At 39.7% G+C, this 14,182-nt stretch overlaps 1 protein-coding gene across 11 annotated transcripts in view; it reads right to left on the bottom strand.

Moving 5' to 3' along the window:
- Positions 1 to 13,967, bottom strand: part of SPEF2 (sperm flagellar 2) — a 210,962-nt gene extending 196,995 nt beyond the window's left edge. For 9 of the 11 annotated variants that reach the window (XM_051853824.2, XM_008262116.4, XM_051853821.2 and 6 more), the window contains exons 1-2: positions 13,829 to 13,966; positions 914 to 1,016 (exon numbers count right to left, since the gene is read on the bottom strand). In XM_051853824.2, the coding sequence (XP_051709784.2) occupies positions 914 to 1,016; positions 13,829 to 13,886 (161 nt within the window). In that variant the 5' untranslated portion in view covers positions 13,887 to 13,966. Of the gene's footprint in view, positions 1 to 913; positions 1,017 to 13,828 lie in introns of all 11 variants that reach the window. The other 2 variants (XM_051853818.2, XM_051853820.2) reach the window with 2 other exon arrangements.
- Between the last annotated feature and the right edge of the window lie 215 nt (positions 13,968 to 14,182).

Raw genomic sequence — 14,182 nt, 5'->3', positions numbered from 1 at the left:
CAAAACAATTAGAATAATTTGCAAAACGAATTAGAATAATTCAAGTACTTAAAAACTTGTATAGGTATTTTTTGAAATGTAAACATAAATCATATAACCCAGCAATTCCACTCCTTGGTATATGCCCAACAGGAATGAAAACATATCCATGCTAAAGCACTGTATTCATTCCATATTGTTCCTAACAGCCAAAAAGTAGAAATGACTCAAATATCTACAAACTGATGAGTAAACACAATATGATATTGTAAGCCACATTATTGAAATTATTAAGCAAGTAAATAGGAATGAAGCAGTCCATAGCCGTGAAAACATTACCCTAAATGAAAGAAGGCAGTTACAAAACTTTGCACATTGTATAATCCCACTGAAATGAAAGGTGTAGAACAAATTCTTAGAGACAAAAATTAGATTAGTGGGTTGCAAGGCCTTGGTGGTTAATAGTGATGGTTGTGAACATATTAAAAACAACTGAATTCTATGGACTAAAAGGGCAAATTAGTGTACATGAATTCTATCTCAGAAGAGCTGCTAAAGCAAAAAGTATTAAGTTTCATATTTTTACTATAGAAAGAATAATACTAGGACACTATATGCTTCACTTTTTTTTTTAAAGGAAGACTCAATTAACAAAATAGGAAGTAATGTGGCCTAAGATCAAGGAAATATGGAAGCTATTAAAATGATTTCTCTCTGGAGATGAAATTTGACTATACCATTTTCTCTCCTTTGTGCTGCCAGGACAATAAGGAATGTGTATGAGAAGAAACAAGAATTTCTATAACAATAGTCAGTTTGGCTAGCTTAGCTTTGGTGAAGATCTTACGATCGGTGATTCTTTAAACTTAACTTCGGAGTTTTCAAATGTCAGAGGAAATATATTTTTCTTAAAGTAAGGAATAATCTCACTAACCTGCTTTCTGAAAATTCTGAGAAGTCACCCTGGAGTTCAAACTTGTGCAGAACTTCTCCAATTAGATAGCCAGTGGAAAATGCCTTTGCAAATGACTTGGGGCCTGAATTTTAAAACATTGAGAATTTAAAATGTGAGTAGAACACTGCAAATAGAGCTAATATATTCTCATTATGCACAGAGTCAAAACTTCAAAATTCAACTTGAACTCAAAATGCCATGAATACAGTTTTAAAAGCATCTTTTAATAACCAGAGTTTAACAGTTAAATAACAGTTATCTAATAAAGATCCTCAAATAAATATAAATCAATGATTGATGACAACATATTTTAAAAGGAAAGATAACTTTATGATTAAAATTACACAAAACACAACCAAAAAATCTATAAATAACCTTAGGTTTAAGCTCAGATATTTTATAAAATGACACTAATATTCAGCTATCCATATAATTTATGATGATGGCTTATTCTGGCCAAGTCAGGTACAATCTAGTTTTTTTAAAATAAAGGTTTAATTTTAACCTCTAAGTCAAAGGGACTTTTAGAAAAATAATTTCTTTATTAGATAAAGCCTACTGAGTATAATCAGGCTTTTTCCCCATGGTTCACAGGGGACACATGATCCAGTTGTTGTTACACACAATGGAGACACCTCAGATGAAAACTGGCTTTAGAGCCTGAGCCATCTGTATCTGAATATTTCTGCACCACTTACAAGGTATATGACCTCAGACAAGCTGCCTCACCTGCCTGAGGTTGTCTCCTCATCTCCAGAACAGAGACCATCATGCGTCTATCTTATCTTGGAGAACCATTTTCAGTATTTCAGGCATATATGAGAATTGCTGGGTTTCATGCCTGCCACCCATCATATGCACATGATTAATAAATGCAGAAAAACTAAGTGATCAATTGCATTTACTTTCCATAAAAATATCCTTCATTTGGGGTCATTGTATTTTCCCTATGAAGCAAATGATTTGGAGCTCCTTGCTATTTAAGGACAGTATACAAACTTGAAAGTAAAAACAAATTATATTATCAGAGATTAAGCCATTATCTCTGTGATGATTTCAAAATCCTTCATAAATCTTCAATAGGCTTCCATTGGGATATTTTGGCCATCATCTATCAAAATACTACAAGTGAATGCAGTATCAAAAACTCAGTTACATCAGATTATTCCACTTTATCTGCTATTTGACTAATAATGAGGTAGCTAACTATAGGACTGATCATTGGTTGTATGGTTTCAGGGGGGTGAAGTGAGTTGCTCCATAAAGGGCACTGAGCAGGGAGCCCTACTTCGAAGTTATCAACATGCTACCACATGTTGTAAGAATAAGGCTGTTTTACATATCTGACACTGACCACAATTATTGTCAAGACTCCTAATAACTGTTATCAAAACACTTTCTCCTCTCAACAATACCCCAATTCTTAGGTTGAATCAATACAATGATAAAAGAAGTTTGAAAAGACAAACTATTCTCATGGATTCTGTTTCCTTAGGGTGAGCTTCCAAACTGTCTATTATTAGGACCTTTTGAGCATGTTTATATGATCCTTGATTTACAAGGGAAAATCATAGAGTAGGAAACTTTCAGAAGAAAAAAAATGCTTTTGCCCATGAACCACTTTAGAAATAAGAATATACATAAAAGTTCATAAGATTCAGGAAAAGGCAAACTTTCAGTCACTTAAACTTGCGTTCAGCCATAGTTCAAGGGAGAAGAGATATACTGTGTTTATTCTTAAGTCTAGACTCTGACGCCTACAGTGGATTTACTTTTCCTACAACAGACCAGTTTTATCAACACATAAAAACTACTCAGGCAGAATGTCTCACTCTAAAACCACGAAACATTCTTTTAGAGTTGGTGGTTTGATGTCCTTCCTTATCAGTCATATCTAACCTTCTAAAGCTGTGTCTTAATTTGAAACACCAATGTTAATTTAAGAATATAAAACTAGGGAACATGAATTAATTACCTCCTGAAGCTTCCAGCAAAAGAATTCAGATTGCACTGTCAGTCTACGGACGTATTATTCTTTCTGTACACTAGCTCTGTGTCTCAGCCAGCTCCGTGACTGCCTGGAAACACCTTGCAGCACACGTTAACGTTTTGCTTCATAACCAAGGCTCTGACCTGTCCTGACTTCAAATCGCACTACTGGAAGGTCATAGTGCCTTGTGGTGCCATTGGCTTGATCTTACATGCATGTCATCTGTTATTCAGCAAGTGTCTTCTGGTTTCATACGCTAGAAGTCTTTGAAGCAACTGAATTCCAAACGGCTCCTTCCACTGTCCAAGGGAGATTGTGCCATCACCTCCCCATGGTTGCTTTCTCATTTCCTTGAAGCCCCTCAGAGCTCGTCACCAATGCTGTGCCCTGGTCTGGCTGTTACCACTGCCCTCAGAGTATAATGTGAGCTACCCTGTCCATACCTTCCATATTGCCTGCCTGTTGTTCTTTTCTTTTAGCTCTTCTCTCTTCCCCAGCCCAACCCTGTTATTCTTCATTTCCTAAAGAGCCATTTGATGTATAGCCATTGTCAGCTTATGAGTGTATTCCTTCTGGTCCTGGACTATCAGGTTTTCGGCCCACATTTTGGCTCAATGCTTCCTGTTCAGGAGCTGTTGTTAAATCCCCTTCCTTCAATCCCATCCCCTCCCTGCCTCTCTCCGTAGTTTGTGCTATGCCTGTTGTTCCTGTTGACATGACTGAAATATAGCCCATGAATAACTCAGGAATAACTGAATCTTATTCTGTCACCCTCAATGTAGCAAACAAATCTTTTGTAGCAAACTATTTGCTATAAAAAAGTCACTAGAGACATAAAATCATAAGCCATTTCCTTTGAAATGGCATGATATGTTATTAAGGAAATTCTGATATAGATAAAATAGATGTGGCTAAGGGATGAAAGGTCAAAGAAGGACAGAACAATAAACGCGATGTTTTTCATTATCAAGATAGTTTACAACAAATAAGCAACACAAAAACATCTGCAGCTTTTTATGCAAAGAACACTTCAGACTGTGCTACATCAGCAGAAAAGAAAACAATGAGAGATCTAACAAATGACAAATGCAGTGAAGGGCACATTTGCAGAAAAATATAAAAAGAGAAGAAAAGGAAAGAACACAAGAAGGAAATGAGACAAGGAAAGAAAAGGTGTTTATGCTAGTAATATGGATATTAAAAGGTATAAAATGAAGAGACACATAGGAAGCCAAAGAGAGAGAAGAAGGTGAGGAGCAGAAATAGTGAGAAAGAAATGAAAAGCTTACATTCCTCTCCTCCCCGATTTATCATGATTTTTTCCGCTATATTTAAAAAGTCTTATTAAATGTTCAGTTCTCAAAATTGCAACAAATGTTTCTTAATTATTAAAAACCTCCCACCCCTATCCCACCCTTCCTAACGCCTCTCTCCACACTAGGTGCTGTCTGAGCAACATCCAGCTTCCCAAAGTGCACCCGAGGGTGGGGGAGACGGGAGGTCCTGAGAGGACAAGGCACACTGGGCCACTTCCCAGCCCGCAGAGTCCCCATAGCTCGGGATCCTGGGGAAGAATGGAAACAGAGAACACACACACCACAGGAAGGGCACTGCAGAAGATGTTTTACAATTTACGCCCATTTACAAATATTTAAGGTGCCTGCCAACTCCACGAGGACAGACCAAACCACACAAAGGCGGCCCTCTGCTGGGGCCTCACCTCAGAAACCACTGGGGAGCCCAACACAGTTTCTCAGGTCCAGCTTCCCAGCTGCTGTCACATTTGTCATCTTTGTCTTCCCAGGCAAAGCCCAGCAGGGGCCTTTTGGGGTGCCAGGCTACAGTGAATGTTGGGGAGTCACATTACACCTCCCATACGTTCTTTCCTATCTCTGCTGCAGCAATGTCAATAAAATGATCTTCCCATGCTGTCACCAGCGTTTCTCCATCATGGATAAAACTGAGGGTCCTCACAGGCCAACCCAGCCTGGAAGAGGACCAGACACACACAAACATCCACATTCCAGAGGCTGACTAAAGTGTCTCCAATTCCTGTAGCAAAGTATTTCCCCATCAGGCCAAATTTGACCCAGATGCTAGCTGCAAGGATACGCATTAGCACGCTTTTCTTTCCACTAACCACCACTGAATACTGGGACTGAGTGCATGACAGGCTGTCCCTGTAAGTTAATTTGCACTTACAACTGAAATTTCCTACGGGGAAGAAGTGGTAAGCTGACTGCAGGACAATGAGCTATGAATGACTATGAAGGGCAGATGACCACGGGAACCCACTGACAATCTTCACCATGAGTCCAAAATGATTGACATTTGGGATTGAGGTTATTCAGCCACAACACAACTCTGCCTCCAATATTGCAAACCACTTGTCTGGTCTCTATTACTAAAGTTTTGTTTTGCTAAAATCTTTTGTGTGAGCGAGCACCTGTAATCCATCTGTGTTAGGCCGGGACAGCAGGTAAAATGGTCTTTGTGCCGGCCAGCTGGAGAAAACATACAAAGCCATCCGCATTCCAAGATGGAAATGAGCACAGCACAGGCTCCAGAGAAAGGTCCTCTGCTTGTTGATTTACAAGCCACTTGCCCCTGGACAACTATACAGACAGAGTTCTCTGTAAACAAAAAAGAGTGATGTTTGCTTGAGGGTTAAATGAGATATTCCAGGTAAAGTGCTTAGCACGATGCCTGGTCTGTACTCCATGCCCAGCAATGACTTCTACTGCTAGTACTACCATCTTCTAATTTATGAGAACAGGTTCTATTCATTCTACAAGTTGTGAACTCAGTAACAGTTCCTCGGTGACTACAGTACAAACATCCTTGTTTCAAAGCTAATTCAGTCTTCAGAAACCAATATTTGGATTGTCTTTAAATACGTAGATAGGCACAACTTAGGACCAGGCAGGATATAATACCCCTGGCAATAAGGGTGAGAGCTGGTAATCAAACACAATTGATTTCTTCGATAAAGTTTTTCAATGTCTACATTCATTAGGTAAATAAAATCTAGGCAGCTCCAAGGAAGCTCTGGTCAAGCTTTACTGCCAGATGAACAAAGGACAGATTTTTAGATTTCAGAGACTTTTGGATTTGCAGTTGGTAACTAAGCGTAAATTACCCTTGCCATTCTATGTTCCAGCGGCCTTGGCCCTCCTTTGCTAGAGGAGCAAAGACCTGGCCTGCATTGCCAACTACAGTTAAAAGTCAAGTAGATTCACTCTCATTTGAAAGAGAGAAAAGCGTGGCTGGTAGCTTGGAACTGGCCTAGACCTACAAGGCCATGGTGTTCCCAGGAGCTGACCAGGCACTTACAGCCAGGCCTTGGCATTCTTCTGATGAACATAATCAATTTCACAGCACAACAACATCAGACAAGGCTACTCTGTGACCCTGATGAATCAGGACAGAAACAAATCCCTCTGAAATCATGTCTGAGCTCACACAAAAACAAGAATATTGTCCGAAGCACAGAAATGACTGAATATCCCCTTACTCTGGCTAAAATGAGTGACTGCTACTGTTTTATTTTTTACCAATCAGATTTATTTGCCTTGCTTTATTTTCCCCAGTACAGATACGATTTATTAAGACACTTTGCCCATGCTTCCTAACAGGAGTCTATTCGGAGCAAAGTATGGCTCCCTGGGGCCTCCACCATCTAACACAAACCCAGATCCTCTCCATACTCTCTTAATGAGGTGTCCCACAGTCCCCAAGATATGGTTTCTGTCTTGTTGCAGCAACTCAATACACAACTCTGTTCAGCTATGGGCAGGTCCTGTGGTCTCTGGATAAGGAACATTGCAATTGTTGTCCTTTGATCTATGAACAGAGGATGGTCAACATTTACAGTTTTCTCCATTGAAAGCTCTGTCATGATTCTTAAGATGTACTAACTAAACATTAAATTTCAATTGCTATATTATAATCTTTGTGAAAATGCAGATTGTGATTCTTCGTGTGAACCTTCACATCTTAATTCTTTGGTTTTGATTTACACAATGGCTTTCTGCTGGGAGATTTATTCCATCAATTTCTAGTCAAGGGAAGCCAAGTTCTAATCAAGAAAAACACTACATTGCTAGACAGAAAATACCAGCATCTATTGATTTATATAGATGTAATATATTTTCTAATGTCCCTAAGTACTGAAGTATAAGAAAATATATGGCTTAGTGATGGCTCATTAAAAGAGAAATGAACTAAAGGCAGCAAGCCCCAAATCTGCCATTAACGAGCCATTGTCCAACTGTATAAGCCTAAACAAAACTCTAAACATACGTGATTAGTGTTCCTCATCTGCCAAAGAAAAAATAAATGGTGGTGCCTGTCATGGTCTGTTTTGTGTTGCTGTAGCAGAATACCACAGAGTGGGTAACTTATAAGAAATGAAACTTATTGCTCTCAGATTGGGAGGCTAGAAAGTCCAATATCAAGTGTTGGCATCAGGCAGGAGCTTTCTTGCTGCATCATCCCATGGCAGAAGATGGAAGGGCAACCCAGTGTGTGAGTCAGGAGAGGATGGGCTGAACTTCTCGTCTATCAGGAGCCCAGTCCTTTTGTAATTAACCCCTTCCTAATTAACCCCTTCCTAATGGTCTTCATCCATTCATGAGGGCCGTGCTCTCAAGGCTAAATCACTGCTTAAACATCCAAGCTCTTAACACCATCATGAAGGCAATTAAATTTCTACATGTTTTGGAGGAATCATTCAAACCACAGTATGATCTAAGATTCTCATTGACATCCAGAATTAAATAATTACACATTATATATTAGGATAAGATCATAATACATTATAATATTATATATAAATATATATATAAATATAATATATAAATATTCAACAGAATTTCTAAAATTTCCATTCTTCTCTTGAATGAAGATGTGATATTTATGAAAAGGTCTGTATATAAGACAAAATCAACAGAGTGTAGTTATCACATAAAGGGATTCAAATAAAGTATGTCCCTAGAAATTGAGGCATAGAAAATATCACTCTTCAAAATAAAATAACTACTAATACTTAATACAAAATGACAAGATTGGCTATTGATAGGGACCCATTTAGAAACATACAATAATAAGGAACGTAGAATAGCTCCTAAAACTCACAAAACCATACCTATTTAAATTCTTCAAATTTCAGGTAAACAATGACCTTGGGATGTAAAAGGCATCTTCAAAACATTTATGAAAATTGTGCATTGCAGCAAATATACATGGATTTCAAAACTGTTTTCAGTAAAGTAAAAGTGTCTTTTATTCCCTTTTCCATGAACTTCTGTTCTTGAATTATCCTTGTAATAATTAACCTCATTCAGAATAGTGATAAGATCTAATAATAGAAGTATTCACAAATGTCATGTTTTGAGCTTTTGGTAGTAGAATATTAAAAAATACTATTGAACAGTATGCTTCCCTAAGTACTGTGGGGAGAGGGATAGGAACAGCCTCTAATCTTATCCAATCTGTCATTGCAATCCAGATAAGATATGTGTGGGTCAGAAAGTAAAACACATAAAATATTAGCTTAATTTTAGGAATTTCTAGCTAATATACAATTTCTGAATGGCACCAGGCAATCTGATGCATAAATGTCATCTTCTGTTGAGTGTACTGGATCACCAAGGGGTTGTACCATGTTCATTTGCCTGTAGACATTATTCTAATCTCTCTCTCTTCCCACGATAAATCAGTACCCTGGCTTATAAAATCTTCAAAATGCAATTTTAATTAGAAAACAATTCTTAAGAACCTGCTTATAATAAAACAGAGCTGAAATGACAAAGCTGAGGATCAATGTATCCAGTGACATTCTCAAGATGAAAAATTCTACGAAGCACAGCCTAAAGCAACTTTTACTCTTGCTTCACGCATACAATCTCATGTAATAAGTCCACTAAGTTCCTATTATGTGGCAGGTCCCATACAAGGCAATATTTTCAAATGAGAAAAAGAAAAAAATGCTGAAATAATGCTAATTATGCAACCAATAGATGTTGGGCAGTGTGACAGATGTTTTCCATTTACAATCTCATTTGATGTCCTCTCAAATATAGGGCAATTATTATTCTTATTTTACTGCATATAAAACTTGAGGACTAAAGACTATTAGTCTTACTTTATATACTACAAGACCAAGGCTAAGAATGTGTGATTTTCTGAACAGTTTCCTTTTTATTATTGTTGACAATAATGTCGATGGGTATAGAAACAATGAAAATATGCATACTAAACTAATTACAATTTTAGATTAGTCACATCTAGAATTTAAAGAATATGGACTCTTACATCTATGATTACAAAGAAGTACAGGTATTGTACATAAAATTTGGCTCATTTATGGAGAATGTTGCATTCTGAAGGTCGTTTCCTCTTATGGTATGTTCATAAGAATTTTATGAAATACAGGTGATGTTTGTTCTTGAAAAAAATCAAGAGTTTTTAAAAGCACTATACAGCAATATTTTAATAGTATTTTACTTTGCTTTTTTCATAACAATAATTTTTAGAATTTCAGATGTAATTCTGTGTTGAGCTACTCCTCATATTCCAAGACTTTTCATATACATATATATACTCACTTTTATATATATATATATATATATATATACACACACATACACATACACATACACACACACTACTCTACTACTCTCCAGAAGAAATTATCTAGTTTTGTATCACTAATTGAAGATCATTAGCTTTGGTTGCATTTTCTGGAATCTTTCCATGTTGAGACAAATCAAGTCTCCAATGATTCCCAAGGTGCAAGAAGGCTCTCCTCAGTTGAAATCACTGGAATACATTTTCTCTACTGTAGATATTCAGGGTATCCCAGGCACTACAAAATTCAATATAATATGCCTTCTTCAAATCAGCATCTACTTTTCAAAATAATCCAAAACTTGAGTGGCTTCAGCTGCCTCTCTAACAGGAGCCATTATTCAGCCTCATCAAGACATCAAATGCACTTACTTAGCACAACATTCTGTTTCTTTGCTCCAGCAAGTACTGTGTGGACAGGCCAATTCTAAACAAACACTAATAAATCCACCTTTGTCAATTACCTAGGAATTAGGTTATGCCATATGAAGTTATAACATGCCTAGGCAGTTGAATTTCTGCACTTCTTGGGGATTCAAACTAAACAATACTTATTTTATAAAACCCAAATAAATACATTTGGGAGAGTTACTGAAAACCCTATATACATATCCCCTAAGTATAAACTCTATATACATATAACAATACACAATACCATGCCTCAAATCACAAGTAAATGTTCTAGTTTTATGTTTTTATATTCTAACACTGCAACCTACTAGCTGTGTGATCCTGAACAAATTATCAAGCTCTTTAAGCCTTACTTACTCATCTGAACATCTATAGCAATGACTCTTAGGATTGTTTTCAGGATTGAACAAGAAAATCTATGTAAAGGGTTTAGTGCAGTTATGGTATAAATATATAAACCCTCAGTAAGCAGTACCTTTTCTTTTTCTACGTATAAGCTTCAAGAAAAATAACTCTTTTGGGGTATTAGCTTTCAACATTTCAAAAGTGTTAATTTTTCATCTTATTTTATATGAAGTGTGATCTCTTGATTTTTTTCATTTCAATGCTATATTGAATTTTTTTTTTTTTGACAGGCAGAGTGGACAGTGAGAAAGAGAGAGAGACAGAAAGGTCTTCCTTTACCGTTGGTTCACCCTCCAATGGCTGCTGCAGCCATAGACTGCGCTGATCCGAAGCCAGGAACCAGGTGATTCCCCTGGTCTTCCACGCCGGTGCAGGGCCCAAGGACTTGGGCCATCCTCCACTGCACTCCTGGGCCACAGCAGAGAGCTGGATTGGAAGAGGGGCAACAGGGACAGAATCCGGAGCCCCGACTGGGACTAGAACCCGGTGTGCCGGCACCACAAGGTGGAGGATTAGCCTAGTGAGCCGTGGCACCGGCCTATATTGAATTTTTCTTCCAAACTATGAAAGCAATAGAAGCAACAAGACAAATAACAGAAATGTATAAAGGAAAGCCAGCAATACCCCCCTTTCCTAGGGTAATCAATGTAAACACACTGGTTTATATCCTTCCATACTTTTTTCTTTGCTTATACAGAGTGCAATGTGATGGTTCACGTGTATGTCAGTAGTCTAGTGTATGTCTTTCCGCACTTTTCTCCATGCTCATTAAAAAATATCTATATTTGGGGGCCGGCGCCGTGACTCACTTGGTTAATCCTCTGCTTGCAGTGCCGGCATCCCATATGGGCACCGGGTTCTAGTTCCAGTTGTTCCTCTTCCACTCCAGCTCTCTGCTGTGGCCTGGGAGGGCAGTGGAGGATGGCCCAAGTGCTTGGGCCCCTGCACTCGCATGGGAGACCAGGAGGAAGTGCCTGGCTCCTGGCTTCAGATCAGCGCAGCACCAGCCGTTGCGGCCATTTGGGGAGTGAACCAACCAATGGAAGGAAGACCTTTCACTCTGTCTCTCTCTCTCTCTCACTGTCTAATTCTGTCAAATAAATAAAAAAAAAAGAAATTCTTAAAAAAATCTATATTTGTGTGTGTGTTTAATACTTGGTATAAAAATAATTATACAGTCACAACAAGCTAACATTAGCTTTTTACCAGACAAAAATACATAGTTTATTTATATTATATTATTATATTCTTTAGGTCAAAGGTTTTAGCAATTAACATTCTTTCTAGACTTTTTAATAAAAAATAGCATGAATAAAACATCATTTATTTACATACTATAATAGTGAAGAATATTCTGATTGTTTCCCAATTTTTCTTTTTTGCCTCTATAATTCATGAAGCAGTAAATATTTTTATCCAAATATCCTTCTATACTGCTTTTATTTTTATAAGCCAGAGGGTAAAACGTGAGATTTAGTATTTACTATGCCCCCAGTTCTATTATAAACATTTTTTTGATGAGGTAACCTTATCACTGCAATCTTTAAGTGTGAAGAAATTCAGATACGTAACTTGTCCAAGGTCACCAGCTAATAAGTGGTAGATCAGATTTCAACCCAGGCAATCTGGCCTTCCAGTTCTTGCTCTTACACAACCATGACCCAGAAAATGACAAAGAACTTTACCTCGAGGTTGCACCCACTTAGTCTCTCTATGAGAATTTCTACAAACCATCCAAAGCCTTCCTTCATACACCATGGAACTGCTTATCTAACAATGAGCCACTAGCAGCGGGCAGTGTGTTTCCACGGCTGCATAGACCCTATCTTGTTCCCTTTGAAACACCAGTGAATGCGTTTCTGAAAAGTCTTTTACAAGGTGGAATTTGTTTCCTCAAGGACTGTAGCAGCTGGGATCAAGAGATGCAGATGTATTGCTAGTGGAGGGAATGTGGAATACTGCACTGGATGGAACCTCTCGGCTGCCAGCTTGCAGACTACACTTCAGGAAGGCAAACGATGGGAATTTTCCACTCACGTCTTAGGTTATTAAAATTCTTACTCAAAACCTCCCTTTTCATCTCAAACCAAAATTCTCCAAACTGAATACAAGAAGAACGGCACCTACTAAGTTTGTGTTTCTTATTAATTTTATTAACCTTTTCCCCCAAAGTGTTTCAATCTGCAATAGAGTCCTGGATACTTGAACAAATGGGTGCTTTTTACAAACAAATAAATGAACCAAATTAAACTAAGCAATCTATAGCTATTATTCCTCTGAACGAGTAGAAATGTAGGACATGATGCTGCATTTTGGCCCCTATGCAGAGAGAGGAACAAGAAATGATAAATGCTGTCCTGAGATGAGTGTCATATTTTAGGAGAGAAACAGAGGCACAATGGGAGAATCAGAAAACTCTTGGACAGAATTTGTTGCTGCTCATAGGGGGTGGCAGAGGGCCAGTTGGACCAAGAAACAGTCTCCAGTTAATGGCTTAACAAACGCCAAGTGGAGATGTTAAATGTTAGCAATCTTCCTGCTGAAAAAACTTCCCGCCTACACAAATAAAACTAACCTAGAAACTTCTGTGGATGACCTAGGAGCAGGAACCAGGGTCCCTCTGGGAAAACACACTGAAATGGTTTGTGCAGAAAAACCCATTTTTTTTTCTTTCTAACAAAAACCATACCAACTGAAAAATGAACGCCTACTGAAGAGACAAAAAAGAGGCTGAGATGCTGGCCTGCTGTGCTAAAATTACTGTCCGGAAGAGCTGCATGGAGCAGTGCCTCTGTGGGTGTGGGATTTAGAACCTTTGGAGGGGTAACTTTATGATTAGGATAGAGGCTGGTAGATGTCCAAGGTCACGTTTGGGCAAGAACAAACAGCGGCCGGAAATAACTGAAGTTTGTAACCCTTGAGCTTCAAGTTTTAAAATGCGTAAGGGGCACTATAGTCTACATTAACCCGTTTCACACGCGCCTACCCCTGCGGGGCAGTTTAAGTGTGCAGAGAATGGCAGGCTCCACTCTAGGCTGGAGGAAGCACCCTGACAAACGGCATTGTGACTTGTCCAGGGGTTTCCTCCTTCCCTGACCTGGCAATGGGAGGACGGGACGACGGGAGGACGCAATGCCAGGGTCAGACCACAGCAAAACGCCCTCTCCATAGCGGCCAGGGAGCTCTCCCTAAACGGCTGGCTGCTTGGAACCACACAGTAGGTCAGGTTCTCTGAGGGGCTGAGTTCCCCGAGATGAGGGGCAAGGCGCGAGCTGCAGAGAGGGCAAGGCCCGGCGCTGGCTGGGGTGAGCTGCAGGGAGGTCGTGGGAAGACCAGGCTGGGGTGGGGCACCACCTGCACCGGCAGGTGCCCCACCTGTGCAGCTCGCGCGTCGCCCACCACCTTCCGTCAGCCCCAAGCCCCGCGACCCGAGCTCGCCCTCGGCCGTGGTCACTCACTCACGGTCCGGGACACCTTCAACTCCTGGTTGAGCCACTGGCACAGGATCTCCGACATGGTTCGGCCGGGGCCTCTGACAGCAAGCAGGTGCTAGGAACACGGCCAGGAAACTAGCCCGCTAGCCAGCGTCCTCCGGTTGCCAAGGGCAACCCGTTGTTAAGGAAGCGTAACCAGGTCGGAGCACTGGGAAAGAGCGACGCCAAGCTCCGCGGCGGAGCACAGAAATCGTGGGTCGCCCCCTGCTGGCGAGAGCAACCCGAGCGTGCGCAGGCGCAGGAGGCTCCGCAGGGTGTCGGGGTAAGCGGGAAGGGGATTAGGAAAGTTAGCCTGGAACAGGTGTGGGAAGAGGGCGC

The sequence above is a fragment of the Oryctolagus cuniculus genome, chromosome 14, assembly GCF_964237555.1.
Source record: "Oryctolagus cuniculus chromosome 14, mOryCun1.1, whole genome shotgun sequence".
NCBI classification, from domain to species: domain Eukaryota; kingdom Metazoa; phylum Chordata; class Mammalia; order Lagomorpha; family Leporidae; genus Oryctolagus; species Oryctolagus cuniculus.
Note: the sequence above shows the minus strand (reverse complement) of the source record. Positions and strands in the feature narration are given on the sequence as shown.